Below are 18,978 nucleotides of genomic sequence, written 5' to 3'. Positions count from 1 at the left end.
AATTAACCATAACCAAAAACCAGCTTTGTTGCCTCATCTTCCTTGACAAGGAACATCAGTCTTGAAATATCATCACATGGGCTTGTCTCTGCCAATTCCCAAGTGTCAAGAATATTAAATTGGCATGAAAGTATTAATACTATTAATAATGGAGTACCACTGACATTCACTATTGATATATTACTTTCAAAGACAGCAAACTTTTTAATTTACAGCTCTGATGTAGAGCCAACTATTGTGAGCTTTTAGAACTCCCCACACATTTTCTTCCACACTTCCAAATGTTTACCCAAACATCTTCAACAGGGAGTCTCGCTGGGCATTTAACAAGATTGGCTGCTGAGTGTCAGTGTTTTTTAATGTCAGCTCTGTTGGGCCTGCTTTGCCTGGGTTTCCATTGTTAATTACATTGTATTTCCATTAACATCTGGCAACAGACCAGTGTGCTATCCTGAATCAGCACAATGGTGTGACTTCCTCTTTAGTCCTTTACAGACTGGAAAAGATATTCCTGGAAACCCCAATGGGAGATTTCGGTTCTCCTGCAGAAGGGAATGAGACCCCCTGTCAGGGACTATGGGGTTTAAGGTTTCAATGAAGAGGTTGTTTTAGTAGATGGGTCAGAGCATCACCTTACTGTTAGACCAGCAATAGCTGTGTGATCCTGCACAGGTTACTTAATTAACCTCCGAAGCTAGGTTTCCATGTCAGAAAGATAAAGATAACAGCAATATTGAACATAATAGAACAGAATAATGTGAGGCTCAAATGAGATAGCCCATGGCCAGCAAGCAGCAAATGGTGGTCTCTGCTGTTATTATTAGGACCACTTAGGAAAATTGTCATTGTCTTTCTTTTCTCTTACAGAATTATGGTAGAAAAAGAAATCATGACCCACTAAAGTGACAAAGCAGATTAGTGGATCTATGCTGGAACTGTGAAAACCCCAATGTTTTCAGCTTTGGGCAGCTCCTGCCGCTTAAAGACTGCAATGATACAATGGGACAAGATTTGCTGCCATATGTTTTAAGGGATAAAGAAATCAAGCATGCCAGATGGCAGCTTTGGAGGATCCCAGTGTTTTATAAACCATTATTAGCAAAGGTTCATTTCCAATTCACTCCTGTTTCCCTGGCATACCCTCTTAATAAAAAATAAGGAAGTAGGTGTGGCCAATATGCTGCTGTCAAAATGTGCTCTTGTCTTTTTAAAAAAAATTTTTTTTAAAGATTTTATTTATTTATTTTTAGACAGAGGGGAAGGTAGGGAGAAAGAAAGGGAGAGAAACATCAACGTGTGGATGCCTCTCGCACGCCTGTTATTGGGACCTGGCCCATAACCCAGGCATGTGCCCAGGCTGAGAATTGAACTGGCCACTCTTTGGTTTGCAGGCTGGCACTCCATCCACCGAGCCACACCAGCCAGGGCAAAATGTGCTCTTTTCTTAAGCCATGTGCGCACTTGGCTGGGGTAGTAGGTGTTGTCATACTGGGGAATCAAGTCATAAAACAAATCTGATACATTCTCCTAGCACTTCAATTTTGATTGATTTTGTTATTTAAAATAATATGAATATATTAAGATATATTTTTTGTAGTGCAATGCAAAATCACAAGGATTTTAAGATAAAACACATGTCTAAAAAGAAAGTGCATGCTCTCTGCTTCTATACCCTCCAGGGGCTCGCATGCATGCTGCTAACACTCTTTGGTGAGGAAGTATGAGAAGCACAGCTTTTTTCTTCTTTTTTTCTTTTTTTTCTTTTCAGTTAAAGCCCCCTATGACAGAGTAATTTAGGGAATGTGGATTAAGGGCTATTTAAATATTTAGGCATCTGAAATAATGTCCCTAAGAAGTGATCATGACATTTCTTTTAAAAAAAACTCTTCTAATATTTCCGCTAACAGTTCTCATTTGCCCTCACCTTAAATTGTCTATTTTGGTAAATTTAAGAGGAAATACTGAGCACAGTATTATGCTATCTTCCTGAGGTCTGACTAGTATCCAGGTTGACCAATAGGAACTCTTCCTTCTGATTAATCCTCTACAAATAGGGGATGCTATATACATCTCCAAGTTATTAGAGCTGGAGAGGAAAAGCACGCACTGATGATGAAGAAGGACCTTGCAGAAACAGGCTCCCATTGGCTCTAGAGAGAGAAGGAGGCATTACCACTACCCTGTGAAACAAAGCTCTGATAATGCAATAGCAAAGGATAGGCTGTCGCAATATGAAAAACCAGTATTAACAGCAGCTTCTCTGGAGCATTGACTAAGAAGCAGATATTTTATATATATTATCATAACCCTCAAAATGATTCCATTCTATCCATTTTTATAGATGAAGAACTGAGGCCCTGCTCTCAGCACCTGTACTCTTTCCCACTGAGATATACTAGCAGTTCCTCTCTATTCACTTCAGGACTGAAGCATCTGGCCTGACCAAGCCCAACTCCGTCATGTGGAAAAGGAAATACTTTCTTACCTTCAGAGCCCAGTCACAATCCACTACTGCCTTCTGGTAGTCCCCAAGTTTTATATAAGCCTGTAATGACACAAATAACTGATATTCACATACAATCCTGTAGCGAACAGTCTTTAACACAGAAAAAGCAGTGCAGTGGTGATGAGAAGTAACTGGTCCCTAGCAATATCAGTCAGGGTCCCAGCTGGACACAGATAGCACACTCATGCTCAGATAATGAGGAGAGTTTAATAAAGGGACTATTTACAAGGTTAGGAAAACCAGCAGGAATGTTCTAGAACCCCAGGGCTAGCAACAGTGGACAGCCATCACCATTGCTAGAATTGCAGGGGCTAGAGGAGGAGCAATGAACAAAATAGGAGAAGGCAGCTTTGTGAAAAGTGCTGCCTAATGGGAGCTGTGGCCTTTGTTACAGCCAAAGTTGGGAGAAAAAATATCCCAATGTCACTGTCCTCCTCCCTTCCGATGTCACAGGCTGAACCCAAATGGAAGCTACAAAGCAGAGGAGTTAAGGGGCTGGTGGGCCAGTCCACAGACTTCAATCTTCAGGGCACAGAACAGGGAGAGAAGGATCTGGAGGGGTAAAAGATAATACTGAGCACACTAAACACATCTATCTACAAAGGAAGAGCTAGCTTCTAGAGTCTACACCCCTGTGAATATTCCAGGAGGAAACCAAATGATAAAGGGAATAAAAGGATAATAACAAGTGTTGGTGAGAATGTAAGAAAACTGGACCTCTCAGACACAGCTGGTGGGAATGTCAGATGATGCAACCACTTTAGAAGACAGCAGTTCCTCAAAAGATTAAACATACAGTTACCATGTGATCTAGCAATGCTCCTCCTGGGTATATACCCAAGAAGACCGTAAACATATGTTCACAAAAAACTTGTACACAAATGATCATAGCAGCATTATTCACAATAGTCAGGAAGTAGAAACAATCCAAATGCCCATCAACTGATGAATAGATAAATAAAATATGGTATATCCATACACTAGTATATTATTCAGAAATAAAAATGAAGTACTGATACATATTACAACATGGATGAACCTTGAAAAGATTATGTTAAATAAAAGAACCAGGCACAATAGGTAAAATATTATGTGATTTCACTTATATAAAATGCCCAGAATTAGCAGGTATATAGGGATAGAAGGTATAGCAAGTTCTCAAATAGTTTTGTTCAATACAATTTTGTTATTATATTGATGAGATGCCATAGGAACTTCAGTTGTTTATATCAATTACCTTATGGTAATTTGGTTTCATTTTACATCATTGTGCTTACAGTTACAGAAACTTGACTTACTGTAGATTAGTAGCTGCTTAGGGCTAGGAGTTGGGCTAGGGGGTGAGCTGCTTAAAGGGTTTCTTATTAGGATGACAAAAATGTTCTAAAATTGATTGTGATAATGGTCACACAATTCTATGAATATACTAAAAACCAATGAATTGTATATTTTAAATGAATTGTATGGCAATTATATTTCAATAAGGATGTTACCAAAAAAAGGTAAAGTTCATCTTCCCTCATGAGCCCAGCAGGAAAAAAAAGGTATAGGAAATGAGCTGAAATTTAAGAGTTAGACCATCACCATGAGCCCTTGGTACTCTTTTGGGATCCCCTAGAATTGGGGAAAATCTGGAAAATCAAGAACTGACTCAGAATTCTGTGGTCCATTCGAACTAAACCTGATTTAGGTCACCTATAGTTGCAAAGAACTAGTAGCATGGAAACAAACGAAGCGCTGTCTAACAGCAAGCACAATGGCTATTGTGCTCTGTGTATTAATTACTAGACACAGTAGGTGGTCAATAAATTCTTATTAAGTTTCACTAAATAGACTTTATGTGCTCTTCTTTTGGAAAGTTCCCTAAAAAGCATAAGTGGTCACCCTGTTACAAGAAAGGAAAACAAGGCACCAGGACAATAAGTGATTTTCCAGAGTCCTATCAGTCACCACTAGTAGAGCCAATACTCCAGGTAGGTTTGCCCATAATCAAAACTGTGCTCGGGCACTGTCACCCTCTTATCAATAAATCTGATGAGATATTTACATGGTTAAGCCAATTATAGGGTCAGTGTTATAATTCATAGGGAATGCCGGCACTGAACCAAAGTGAGGAGAGAGCAGGCAATAGCCAGCTAATGAATTCCTGTAGGGTACCTCCTTGCATCCCTAGAAAAGAAGTTGCTCTGCAGTGCTTTCATTAACTTGGATTCTGTACTTATTGAAGTCGACGACTTCAAGCTTTCTGTTCTATAAAGAACCATCCTTTCCTCCAGGGTTGGGGGTTGCATTTGAAAGTCAGGATGTGAAAAGTAAGCTAGCATCCTTCTAGACAACTGTAGCCATGATTTCATGACATTGCTATTTGGGATACATACAGACTCTGAAAAGGTCTAAACGGGCTTAAACAATTTCTGTACTGCCTTTTACTTTTTCTTTTGTATTTTTTTAAGCCTGAATTCAACACCCTAAAACTTCCCCGTTCTCTTTTGCTTTTCCACATTTTAAGAACTACTTTTTCCAAATGATTTATCTAAATTACATCAGCAATCTATTGATCACAACATTAGCTCCAGAAGAAAAACAAAGTGATGAACGTGTAGGTTTTCTCTCTAGCAAGAAGCAGCACCCTATCCACAAGGTCCTTATTAAGTGTTTCCTAACACTACATGCAAACAGAGGAGGCATTTTAGAAATAGTCAGTGATTTAAATGATTTGTAAAACCAGGCAGCACATTTTGCATTTGCTCCAAATAAGCTTTCTCTGGGGAAGTTGGAAGGAATGGTTTCCAAAAAGCTTGCATTGCTTTTATTTATTTTCATCTATAGTCATTCTTGATGTGATTCTGCAGAACTAATCAAAATGTGGTTTAAACTTGAGTACAGTAAAAATGTAACTAATTTAGATAAATCAGGGTATAGACTATCTGAATTAGATATGGAGATATATAAGATTTTAAAAGCAATTCTATTTTACTGCTTTCAAATAACTTTAGAGTAACAAGACTAAACAAGAATCAGTAGGTAAATGTTTCAGAGTCCAAATTTGGTAATAAATAAAAAGGAACTATAATTATTATATTAATTGTTTGTGCTTAAGTGTTTCTTTTGGAGTGTCAACAGAAACTTAATTCACAAATACACTTCTTGTGCCTCCAGTGTTATGTAACTTAACAAGGATTTATTGAACATCTGCTATACAAAAAGCATTAGGGGAAAAGTATATGGCAGTTTTTGCCTTCAAAAAAGTTTATGATCTTCTTAGGATGATAAAATGTACACTGCTAAATCAACCTTTGGCCATTCTGTTTACTAATTTCTTCTTTATAATAATTTTTCTCCACAGATGGGATGAGGTAAGTGATACCTCAACTCTAGTGTACTAGACTTCAGCTGCTGAACTAATGAGGTTATACTGTGCTTGGGTTTATCTGTCATTAAATCACAGTCACTCCCAAACTTTTTGGCCTCCTAAGATGTCAACATTCCTCAGCAGGACATCCTCAACCTTGAGTTACAGAAACTGGGGCTGATGAGGGCTCCTTCTCACATAAATGATCCTCTCACATCAGTCCTGCTGACATACACTGACCATCGGATAATCACGCCCACAAGTCTGTCAGTTTTCCAGGCCCGATCAGCAGAGTTCTACCACACAAACTCAAGCACTCCTCAAAGATAAGGCCACAGGTGACATTTTTGTTTCAGCTGAGAACTATCAACCATGTCCCTTCAATCAAGGAGTAGATAATAAAAATCTGGGTGATAGTTTTTACTTGGCATTTCAGGAAACTGAGCTCATCTGTGATATAAAATAAGGCATCAGGGATTTTAGAAACTCAAAATTGGCTCTAAGCCCATCAGCTTTCCAGTCTACTCCAGTCACAGAATCTTAATCAAAGAGGGATTGAGACAATAAGTAAGAAATTAACCGGAGAGAAGCTCTCAGAAGTTTAGGTTACCATGAGAAAGGAGGCTGGACTAATCCAGTGGTGGCAGAATCCCAAAGTCTCATAGGCCATTTCATTCCACTAGTTTCCTCCTTTATACACATGGAAAAGTGCTTTGTTACCATCAGCAATGCACTGGAGCTGACTTACACTAAGGAGATATTATGTGTAACTCTTCCCAAGTCCTCCTTCAAAGATTTCAAGTTAGTAGCTTGAAATTGGACCATTGTGAGAGTATTTACACCATGGCAATTGGCAAATGCTCCATACAAATCAGCTTCCGCTCCAATTAGAGCCAGTCATTGTCATACCACTGGTACCACCTAGTCTGATCTCTCTCTGATTTCACAAGTTTAGTGGCTCTGTTCCCTGAGAAAACCCTGTGGACACATTCTTGGCTCACCTACCTGGGCTCGGTTGGTGTACAGCACTTTCATGTCCTTCAGCTTCTTCAAGCCCTCACTGTAGCAGAGGATGGCCGTCTCATAATCGCCTCTGACAAAGGCTTCATTTCCCTTTTCTTTTAGGGCTATGAGAATAAGAGTTATACAGGTGAGCTCTCCCCACACACTGGAAAATTCTCTCAGACTTTATTCTCTTGATTTTCCAACTCTACTTTGAAGGCCATAGCTTGCATCAACCCAAAGGGGACCTGTCACTTGTTTCTCTCGGCAGATATTTCAAGATTGGCTACTTTTAGGGGTTTTTCCTCCAAATTCACTCCAAGTCTTCTAAGTTGCTTCTCAGAAAAAGTAAATGTATCTGCCTCAAGGCTGAGACCCACTCCAAGCCTATCACAGAGACCAAGTCTACACAGTCAATATTTCATAAAAAGGGTCAAATAACTAATTTTCTAGCAAATATGGTATCATTCAGATCTGCAGCTTACATGCCCCATGGATGGTATAAAATCAATGCTGAAAGCCTTCCCTGTCATGTATGTTGCCTGCCACACACACTGTCTTTCTTTTCATTTTTCCTTTCCCTTCTCACATCTTTGTTTCCTTGTTTCCTTTTCCTTCTTTACTTCTTCATCCATGCCTCAGGCTAGCCAGTGGTACCTCATTCCCATCCCTCCCTACATTCCAAGTATTGTTTGGTACTCTCAATCTGACCTGCTAAGTCCACCCATATGCTTTAGAAAGAGGCTGGACTGTAGAGGCTGACCGACAGCTCTGTCCTGCACCATTTGTTGCATCAGGGACAGGAAGTTTTCACCTGGCCAGGTCCCACTGCCTGGGCCCACCAGGAACCCAGCAGTGGGAATATTGATGTCCTCAAATATCAGCAGAGAGACTCATGTGCTCATTCTAACACCAACCATCCCGCCTATTGAAAAGTGAAGACTGACAATTACCATCTGCTAAGACTCTGTTTTCCCTTCTTCTCTTGGCACGCTCCTTTGCATCCTTCTCCACGGATGCCAAGAAGGCCTCTGACAGCAGAGTAATTTCAAATATTAAAAAGAAAAACCCAATACTGTAGTCAGTTCTTTTCGTATTCAGAAGAAAGCTACTTTAAAGCTTTAGAGCCATATTTCTCATGCACACATGCAGGCACACGTACACATACACACACACACACACACGATTAAAATGACATCTTAATTTGACATGGTAATCTGTGTGATATATTATTATACATGATGGCTATGTCTATGCTTTAAATTTGAATTATACTTTTAAGAAGTTTTTTTCCCTGAAGACTATTTTTTTTGTTCCATTTAGCACAATGAGCTTCTGAGCTGAGCAACACAGAAACTATCTGGATCCCTTGAGCAACAAAGAGTAAACTGGAAGATACAGAATGATTGAATTTAGTTTGCACAAGATTGGCCAGGAGAAAAGAGAGAAACCTCAAAGGGCCCGCTGTTTCCTCTGGCCACCAGTAACAGAACTTGGTCATCAGTAGGGTTTTTTTTCATGGATTGTTTGTACACCCAGACGCTATAATCTGAGGGTCTGGGCTAAACACTGATCCTGCCCAGGCTGCATAGCTCAGTTGGTCAGAGCATTGTCCCAATATACCAAGGTTGCGGGTTTGATCCTCGGTCAGGGCACATACAAGAAGCAACCAATGAATGCATGAATAAGTGGAGCAAATCAATGTCTCTCTCTCTCTGTCTCTCTCCTTCTCTCTCTAAAATCAATAAATTAAAACAAACAAACAAACAAACAAACACTGATCCTAAAAAATAATGCCCATTGGGAAGAGAGACGCTATCCTTACCTGAGTTTATTTCATCTGCATTCTGTAGGGGGCACAGGTTATCATAAAAACAAAGAAACAAATTTCAGAAACAACTCTGATTTATAAATATACAAATCAAGAAGGCATCAATTACATGTGGGGAGTAGAATCATTTCCTTTAACCATCACTACTGAAGGGTCCAAAAATCAGGGGAACTGCTTTAAATCCAGAGATCTGATTATAGGCACAATTGTCATGGGACTAACTCTGCACAAACAAGTGTGACCAGATCAAGGGACCTGGCTGTAGCTGTATGAGTTGGAAATAATAAGTTAGTAGAATATACACTAACAGTACAGCTTAAATATAGTCACATGCTTAGGGTGTGGAGAGGCCAAATTTTCATTAAAACAAACCCAAAGAGTTGTTTAAAGATGACCCAGAGGAGGAAAAAAAAGAAAATAAAATCAGTGTTTATACTTCCTTGTGGAAAATAAATTTAGTTAATCTAAAAATATCAAAATTATTTCAGCATCACCACATAGTATGCAATTAAACTACTACTTCCTCTGCTTCAGTGTAGACCACCTCACTGCATCTATTTATATAAGTTCATATTAGGAAAAGGAAACCTTTGTGGGAGCTTGTGGAGGACTGATCATGGTCTTGTTCAAGGTGGTCCTGCATCTGTCCTCCTCTTGGTCTTCCTCTGTGAACAGTAGTCTCTTTTCTGTCTTGAGGATAGCTTTCTCTTGTACAACTGGGTCATCAGAATTCATCTCCTGGATTAAACTGGCTAGAGAACAAATCAGACATGATCATTCAAACAAGGTATTCAATAGGGAAGACTATTCACCAGAAAGAACAGTGTAGAGCATGCACAGGAAAGAACTTTTATTTTTCCAGTTTTATTGAGGTATAATTGACATATAACATTGAGTAAGTTTAAAGTAAACATTGTACAACACAATGATTTGACACATACTGTGAAGTGATTCCCACAACAAGGTTAGTTAATACATCCATCTTTTCAAATAATTACTTTGTGTGCGTGAGTGTGTGGTGAGAACATTTGAGATCTACTCTCTTAGTAACTTTCAACTCTATAATACAGTATTGTTAACTGCTGTACATTAGACCCCCAGAACATATTCATCTTATAGCTGGAAATTTATACCCTTTAACCAACATCTCCCCATTTCTTAAAGAAGGTTCTGAATAGAAAACAAAAATTAGATCAATTAGAACCAATGAGAAATAGTTAAGAACACGGGATTTGTTTTGCTTGGAAAAAGCTGCAGGAGAAATTAACCTGGCCTTCAAGGAACAGAATTTTAAGCCACTTATTTAATTCATCAACAATTTATGGAGAACTTATTGTGAGTTAGGTATTATGCAGGATGCTATTGATAACAATGATGAATAAAAAAGGTTCTTCTTAAAGAGCTTACAGTCTTGTGGGGGAGACAACAGGTAAATAAAGGCAGCTCTGACTCCACAAAACAGCCCTTTGTTCTATCCCTATCTGTCTTCACTTTATTGCCCACCCAGCTTAGATCCCATGGTGCATCACCTGGTTACCACCCTACCTGCCCAACAAAACTCCAACTCTAAATAAATTCAACTCTCCACTTCTCTAGACCTTTATTAGGGATGCTGAGTAGTGATAGAGAAAAAAAGACAGCTGTGTAGGGGAAGTCGTCCTAACTGGACTGCTAATGATGCTCAGCAATCCTATGTTATCCAAACAGAATTCTGACACCAATTCCTATGTGTGTGTTTCCCATACCATGAAGTGATTCTCTGACACCAGCTGGATATCCTGCAATTCAACTCAATTCTAACACTATCTACCTGGAAACAGCAGCAGGTTCCACAGATTAAGGCTCAGGCCTACAGGACTGTCATGGAGGGGTCAGGACAGATCTCTGGAGAAGACAGGGGGCAAGGAGAAAAGCCCAAGGTGCAACTGAAGATTAAAGGTGGCTTGCCCTCCCTGTGAGGGAGGAGGAAGGAGGGAGATGCTCAGGCAGCAGGGCAGCTCCCGTGGTTCGGCAGAAGGGAGCTTGTATAGAGCATACGTGACTGGAGACTCTGCCCCCTGATGCAACATGGCAGCCAGAAGAGGGGCGAAGGCAAATATGGCCAACACTGGCCCTCAGTGGAAAGCTGGACACTCCCACTGGCTTATGGAGCACATGGGATTCTGGGAGAGGATTTTTAAACAGAAGGTTGACAGAAGCCTGTCTCTTGCTTTGCCCTTCAAGGGCAGGAGTGGCATATACAGGGACCGCTCAGGGCTTAGGCCCCACATGGTTGGACACCAGCTCCCCGAGGCAGGGTCCTACCCTGGGATGCGTGCCTTTCTGGGCTCTAGCCTTTGGGAAGCTATGACCCAGTGCAGCATGGCACACGGGTCCTGGACTGCTTCTACTCTCTTGCCCTGAGAGCAGCACACGGAGGCATGAGCTGGGAAGTTCCTTGCGGATGGCACTTCCCCTGCAGGACCATCTGGAGTGGTCTGGCAGTGTGCCCCAGAGCGTGAGAGAGAGAGAGCTGCTGCCAGACAATGGCAACTCTGGCACACGGACAGAGAGCTGGGAGTTGGAGAGTAAGAACCCATTTGAGTATCAACCTGGGGCTATAAATAAGCAACAAAGAGGAATTTCTGGACATCGATTTGGACTTTAATCTCCCTGGGCAGTGGCTGATTTACTGTGCTTTGCAGGAGAGGCTGGCTCAGTGGGCTCAGAGCAGGAATGCACCCAGTCCCCTTAAATTAGGATCACTGTTACTAAAAACCTATTTCCTTCCCCACAAATCTTCCTGTTATAAATGGTGACAAATAGCCTGACCCCACACTGCCTGATTACAGGACTGCCATGTCCCCCACCCCTGTACTGCAGAGGCCAGTCAAAGGCCCAGGTTGTCGCCTGTGCTTCTGACCAAATAGCTATAGATTGAAAGATCCCACACCTCCTCTTTTGGTTTGATTAATTTGCTAGAGCAGCTTACAGAACTCAGAGAAACATTTCACTTACTAGATTACCAGGAACAGCCAGATGGAAGATATTCATAGAGCAAGAGATTCCTGTGGGAAGAGGGTGCAGACCTTCCAAGCCCTTTGAGTGATCCACCCTTCCCCAGTCTCCAGGTGTTCACCACCTTTAAAGGTCTCCAAACCCCACCGTTTGGTATTTATGGAAGTATTACTAAATAGACATGATTGATCAAATGATTGGCCATTAGGAATCAATTCAACCTCCAGTCCCTCGCCCCTCTTCACCAGGTGGGACTAAAAGTTCCAACTCTCCAATCACAGGGTTGTTTCCCCTGGCAACCAGCCCCACCCTTAGGATCCAAAAGCCACTTATTAACATAAATTCAGGTGTGCATGCGGGGGTTTGTTATGAATATCAAGATACCTTTATCTGTCCTATCACTTAGGAAATTCCAAGGGTTTCAGGAGCTCTGTGCCAGGAAGAGGGATGAAGAACAAATATGTATTTCTTATCACAAATCACAATATACACTTAGGCAAGTCATCCTATTGTTCTCCCAAGGACTTTAAAAATTGTCTCCAAACTAAACCTCACCATTTCAATCGGATGCTCTTTCTCATTAATGCAGGGAGGAAAGAGACGCCATCAGAAAGGAGCTCCAACTTCCTGCCAGCAAAACTACAAATTGCCTACACCTACATCCATTCTCCTTCCTGCTACAAGGAAAAAATCTCTCTCCTGCCAATGAAGTTAATCTCTCAGCCTGTGTTCACCATACCATTACCATGTTTTACATGACCAGGAACCTTGCATCACCAATTAATTATGTCCTTCCCACAATATTTTCAACCTCTCTCATTCTACCAACTTCTTCCCATTGGTATTTACACACTTTCAATGTCTCCAAAGGCCTTATCTCTTCCCCTTCACAACTAAACTATTTAAAGGCATTTTCCCGTTCTTATTTCTTCATTTTTCTCTGGCTCTTCAAGGTAATTTTTCACATCTTTTAGTTGTCAAATATCTCAAACAGAAAGTAATATGATAGACATTTTTGTTTCCGAAGGATCTGTAGGTTAGTAAGTATCCTTCTCCAGCATTTTTTTCAGCATGTTGGAATGCTTAGTATATTTTGTATCATTTAGCTTTTGCTACATAACACACCACCCCAAAACTTAGTGCTTAAAACAACTACCATTTATTTAACTTTATTTAGTTCCCAATTCTCGAAGCCAGCAATTTGGGCTGGGCTTAGCTGGCCAGTTCTGGCTTCAGCTGGGCTCAGACCTGCTCATGGCCAGCCCTCAGTTCTCTGAGTGGCTCTCTCCTAAAAGTTGGCTGGCTGCTGGCTCCAGCAATGGAAGCAGTGAGGTAAGTGTGTTTCATCTTCTGGCAGGGGCGCCCAAGAGTGTCAAGAAAGCAAGCTTTATTGCACATACTTTCAACCAGTGTCATGTTTTCAAACATCCCTTTGGCCAAAGCAACCCAGATTCAAAAGATGGAGAAACAAATTCTGCTCTTGATGCGAAGAAAGAAATTTGTGACCACTTTTGCAGTCTACTAGAGTATTTGTGCATGTGTAACTGATACCAATAGACAGTCTGTCTGAAGAGATGGGAGTGGGTTGAGGGCAGGAAATAGGAAGGACCTGCAAGGGAGACGGAGCTAGGCAATGGGGATAAAATCTGGACTCCTTGAGACACTGAGGGCATGGTGTGCAGCCAGACAATACCTCCATAATCCACCCAGAGCCATGGCAAGCACGTTGAGTTTTGCAGTACTTCCACACTGAACTGAGCACATGCTCCCCGACCCTCAGGCAAGATGGTGGCAGGAGGAAGTTCTTACACTTAGCACATTAAAGACAAGCAAGATAATTGAGTAAGAGGGGGAAGAGCCCTCCTGCTCCCTTCAAGTACCAGACTTGGGGTAGGACCCGGGGAAGGCAGGCACATGTGCAACAGGGGTTAAATGGCAGCAAGGGGAAGTTCTGGAACAAACAGGCCTGTGAGTCTAGTCAGGGAAAAGCAGGTATTGGTAGGGAGGTGGACCTACCTGAAACATGTGAAAGTTCAGGAAGTTAATGGGCCATTCTGAGAAAGCACCTGGTCTGTCCCACACCCAAAACCAATATAAACCCAGGAGAACAAAGAAATCTGTCTCTTGCTCATGGCTCACTGCTCAGGACCTGCACTCAGACCATGTGTTGGCCTAGCCTCTCCATGGACCACGTGACCTTGGCAATTGGGTGATTCATGGCCTCCAGGTGGGAGGCTCTCTCTCTTGCGGACTTGGTGAAGCTCTTGCTGGCGCCCTCGTGCACACTCTGGCTAGGGAGCATGGGACCTTCTGGCCCTAGAAGCTGCATGGCCAATGGCGGTGCAGGCTCCGCATGAAGCCTCCAGAGGGAAGCCTGAAGCCAGGCAGAAGCTGGGAACAAGCTAAGCTACCTGGATGACCACTTAGCACCTGCCTTGGGTTCCAAAGGACAGTACTTTAAAGATGGAGCAGGAATTCTGGGCACTGTCTTTGGTTCTGGCCTTGCTGAAGACAGCTGGGTTTTGTCGAGGAGACCAGCTTTAAGGGGGGAGTTCCCCATTCTCCCAGGTCATTCAGCATTAGAGTAAAACCCTTTTCCGTTTTTCACCAGCCTCTGCCTCTAGAGTTTGTCTTTTGGGGGTGGCAGGCAACCAAACCCCACTTTGGTTTGGTAACATTACTGGTCCAAAAGTTCATGTACCTGACACTTTAAAAGGCCAATATTCAAAACATCAGTTTGGAGTAAGAAAAGGTTTATTGATCGAGACGATGCCCAGTTGAGAATACAGGGGCCTTACACGTTCCTCAAATCCATCTTCCCCTAGCCCAAAGTTCTGGCTTCTTCTAAATCAAGGAAAGGAAAAATGGGAGAGAAAAAATGATTGATGATCCTAGACATCTGGGCACCCACAGGGATCTAAGAAAGGGCATGAAATCCCTAAATCTCTTTGCTTCCCTTATGATCTGAGTCCAGTCTTGAGGTTCCTATAAATCTTTGATAAACCGACATTATTTTGTACATATTTCCCCACCTCTTCAGGCGAGGTACTTTCTGGCAAGGGGCAGTTCTTCCAAAAACTCAAGCCACAGGCAGAATTCCTCTAAGGACTTGCACCTCTATAGCAAGAGCTATTTGCCTGAAGGCCACCGGTACAAGGCAGGCTAGAATTAAGGCAGAGACTGAGCATTTCACTGTTACAGATGTGTGTCCATTTAATCAGCTTAAATAAATGGTTTTATAAAATGTGCATTCTTTTGCAAGCCACAGATAGTTCCAGTTGGTTCATTTAAATCATTGTATATACCACAGTTAATCCATGCTTACTGATACCCAGTTATTCTGTAATTTAATTTTTTGCTGCAGGAAATAAATACTACATTGATGATATATATACACATCTCCTTTTGCACATATGCGACGCCCTCTTAGGATATGGCTGCATCAATTTGTGCTCCTACAAGCAGCCTAGCAGAGCTTCCGCTGCTCCACAGCCCTTCTCACACTTGCTGCTGTCCAACTTTCCCACTGTTGCCACTCTCACGGATGGAAATGTCTCATTAATGTTTTCATTTGCATTTTCTGAACTATAATTGATATTCAGCATCTTTATTAGTTTGTAGGCCATTTGGATTTCCTTTTCTGTGAACTGCCTGCCCCATTCTTGGCCAATTTTCTATCGGGTTGTCTTTCTCTTATGATTCCTCTATATATTCTGAACTAATTACATGCATTTGCAAACATCTTGTCCTTGGATAGGCTTTGTCTTTTCATCTTTTATTTTAAAAGAATTGTTGAAGAGAATTTCTTTTTAATTTTAATGTGTTAAGTGCACCAATATTATCCTTTCTGACTTTTGCATACTTAATGGTTACAAATGTGATACTGTGCTGTCTTCTAAAAGTTTTAAAGTTTTGTTTTTCTCATTAAATTTAATGTACCTGGAGGTGGCCTTGGTGTGGGGCAGCAGCACCACTCGTTGAAGAGCCCTTGCTTTCCCCACTGATGTGCTGTGCTATCCCTGTTACAGGCATGAAGCTACTTGCATGAATCTGCTCTAGTCTCTTCCTTCCACTCTACTGCATTACTTGACTTTTCCAGGACCAAATTTCCATGCATAATTACTATCACCTTATAATAAACCTTGACTATCTTGTAGAAAGAGCTCTCCCATCTTCTTCTTTTTCTGCAAAATTGTCTTATTTTTTTAAATTTATAACCTGATTATTCTTAGCTCTTTGCTCTTCTGTGTGAATTCTGGAATCAGCTTGTTAAATTCTAAACAAGACACTTCTAGGATTTTGATCTAAATTTTACTGAATATTTAGTAAATATTTAGTAAAGAATAATTTGAAGAAAACTTTGCTCTTGGATATCTAGCTTCCAGAACTGTGAGAAAATATGTTGTACAGCAGCCCAAACAGACTAATATGCCTTTCTAAATTGAGTTGAAGTTTCTTGCACTTTGCAAGCCTCTCTTTGTATCATACATCACATTTGAGATTACTTGTTTGGGGTCTGTTTTCTTGACTGGAATGTAGATACCATGAAGGAAGGTAATTCCTGGTTATAGTTACTGTGCTCTCCAGTGCTTAGGAATATTCAATGCACAGCAAAAACCCAAGAAATGAATGTAACTACAAAAATTGAATTATAAATGAAATAAAAGTAGAAATTCAGTTCCTGAGTAGCACTAGCCACATTTCAAATGCTCAGTAGCCACTTGTGGCTACTGGTCACCATGGTGGACAGTGCAGATTATACAACAGTTCTGTCACCACAGAAAGATCTATTGGGCAGTATCTGAAGGAACTCTGAGTACAAACGAAAGGTAGCCAGGCAAAGGAAGATGGGGAGGCAGAGGGAATAACAAACACATCTTGCATAGTATGAGCCATTGGGATATGTTTAGAGAACTAAAAGCACTTTGTTTCTGCACGAGTGTGAGAGAGCAGTGAGAGGTAAGGAGAGGTCATGGGAGGACTTAAGTCCTGATGAGAGCTTGAAATGTATTGTGACTGCGGAGAGAATCCAAGCAGAGAAGTGTCTGGGTCAGATTTGCATTTCAGATACATTACTCTGTGGGGAGTGTAAACCTGGAGACAGGAAAAACAATCAGAGGGTTGTTGAAATAGTCTGAGTAAGAGAACCAGAACAAAGGGAGGGCTGGGGAGGAGGATGGAGCTGGAGAAAGAGGCCAAATTTGATGGCTGAATGACTGTAGGACTGAGAGATGGGAGGAGTCTGATATGACTTGCAGATTTCTGGATGGTGGAGCCCCCTCCTGACACTAGGATGAAGGTGAAGGTAAGAGGAGGCTTTATTTGAGAGGAGGATGGAGGGGATAGAGGATATTTAATTTCGGAAGCATTAAGTTTACAGTGTTTGTACAGTACACAGTGGATATGGCAGTCAGCTCAGAAAAGAGGGCTAGGTGGCAACTGAGATGTGAGAGTCATCAACAAACAGGTGGTAGTTAAACCATATGCTTGGACAAGATCACCTGAAAAGAAAGATAAGCAGTGGGCCAAGGCCAGAACTCCACAGAACAACATTTAGGGACAGGGAGAGAAGAGGGCCATGATGAAAACAAAGAACAATTATGAATGTATTATTTATCAAGTTACCCAAACTATTTTTTAAAACTATTTTAGTCTTTGGACCCATAGAACCTGTCAGAAGCAGCAATTTCAACATGTCTACTAGATTTGTAAGGTTGGTTGGTTTGCTTGTTTTTATTCTCAAACAAGCTCCCTGAAGTTTAAATAGGAATTGATTGCTTCGGAATCTCTTGACTGTGGTCTGTGGGATCAGAGTATGTCCTCTGAGATCCCACTGTCTTAGCTGAGGAAGGGGGTCTTCTTGCCTTGAGAGACACAGGGGTATGTTAACAATGAGCCACCAATGTAATTCCATCAATCCATAAGGAAAGATGTTTGATTTTGACTCTGCAGCTCAAAAACAGAAATGGTTCTACTCTAAAACAAGACGGATCCCACACTGATCAACGGGGCACCTGAGTGATCTCGAAGTGAACAGCTAGGCTCATCAGCTATGGGGAAACAGAAGCTCCTTTTAATCTCATTCTACAAGGAAGGTGACAAAATATGCCAAGGGCAAAATATGGCTGTCAGCCTGAATTCCAATAGAAGGTTAACAACTTTTCTGATACTGATTAACAGCCAGAAAATATTATCCCCAGGCCCTAATATTACTTGTTTTTCAATACCCCTTCTGTTTAATTTCAATTACTTTCTTTACCTTAAGAGTCATAAACCTGTCAGGCAAACCTGGAAATAACTTAATCTAAAGTAGAATTTACTTTGTTTATGATTCACTGATACTTACTGATTTCATCCACATTTTTAAGAAATTTCTGCAAGTCTTTCTCTTGATCATCAGCCATTATGAAACAGAATCCCTGAGGGAGGTAGCATAAATGATGAAAATTAATAATAATGAAACACTAAACAGAATTTGTCAGGCTCATTAGCCTTCTAAGACTAAAAGCCAAGTGATTATTTTTAAGACGGACTTGTGCTTATAGACGTCATGAATAACAGCAGGGTGATCTATTTTACTGCTGTTAAGGCCAAGGAACACTCATTTTTTGTGGTGATACCTCCAGAAAGCTGCCAGTCCTCCCTCCACTGGGGAAACCACTCTGCAAAATGGTCCTCCAAAGCCAACATCAACTGCTGTGTTTCAGACACCTGGTGGGAAGACCAGGAGGGGAGCAGGTGACAGGCCTCCAGACATACAGGAAGATGCTAACGCTTGACTTGATCATGACAGACTGGCTCTACCAGAAGTTTGGGCCGAGCTGGGTAACAGGCAACTGGAGACAGGGCAGTTTGCATCCAAATGTCCAAAACTGTGTGAAATATAATCTGGCTTGTTTCTGAGGAGTAGAGAGAAGCTACAAATTGGCTGAAAAGATTAGAACTTGATGGTCCCATGCAACAGTGTATCTTCTCCAGTTACTTGAGATTTATGACCTCCCAAGTAGTTTCAGTGAAAAGGTGCATGACATACCCAGTGGTTCCCAAAGGTTCACCCACAGACCATAAAACTCATCCAAAAACTTGTTAAATATAGATTCCTCAGCCTTAACTCCAGAGCTCGTTGGTCAGTGAACCTGAAATAGTACTCAGAAATGTATCATTGTAAACATTCTCCAGGTGATTCTGACTTACAAGTAGGTTTGGTAGTCATAGTGACCCGGTAACTGGGAATTTGAAATCTGCCACAAACAAGACGTGAGTTACTTCATCTCTGACATTCTACCAGTT

The 18,978-nt window shown here is 41.3% G+C and overlaps 1 protein-coding gene across 1 annotated transcript in view; it reads right to left on the bottom strand.

Moving 5' to 3' along the window:
* TTC12 (tetratricopeptide repeat domain 12) overlaps positions 1–18,101 on the bottom strand; it is a 45,029-nt gene extending 26,928 nt beyond the window's left edge. Inside the window, exons 1-6 of the mRNA XM_054592550.1 lie at positions 18,031–18,101; positions 9,280–9,439; positions 8,686–8,707; positions 7,814–7,891; positions 6,864–6,985; positions 2,486–2,545 (exon numbers count right to left, since the gene is read on the bottom strand). Of these exons, the coding sequence (XP_054448525.1) occupies positions 2,486–2,545; positions 6,864–6,985; positions 7,814–7,891; positions 8,686–8,707; positions 9,280–9,439; positions 18,031–18,092 (504 nt within the window). The 5' untranslated portion in view covers positions 18,093–18,101. The remainder of the gene's footprint in view (positions 1–2,485; positions 2,546–6,863; positions 6,986–7,813; positions 7,892–8,685; positions 8,708–9,279; positions 9,440–18,030) is intronic.
* Between the last annotated feature and the right edge of the window lie 877 nt (positions 18,102–18,978).

The sequence above is a fragment of the Pteronotus mesoamericanus genome, unplaced genomic scaffold (assembly GCF_021234165.1).
Source record: "Pteronotus mesoamericanus isolate MK-2021 breed Mesoamerican mustached bat unplaced genomic scaffold, CSHL_Meso_final scaffold_36, whole genome shotgun sequence".
Taxonomy (NCBI): Eukaryota; Metazoa; Chordata; class Mammalia; order Chiroptera; family Mormoopidae; genus Pteronotus; species Pteronotus mesoamericanus.
This window is presented reverse-complemented; position numbering and strand designations above follow the sequence as displayed.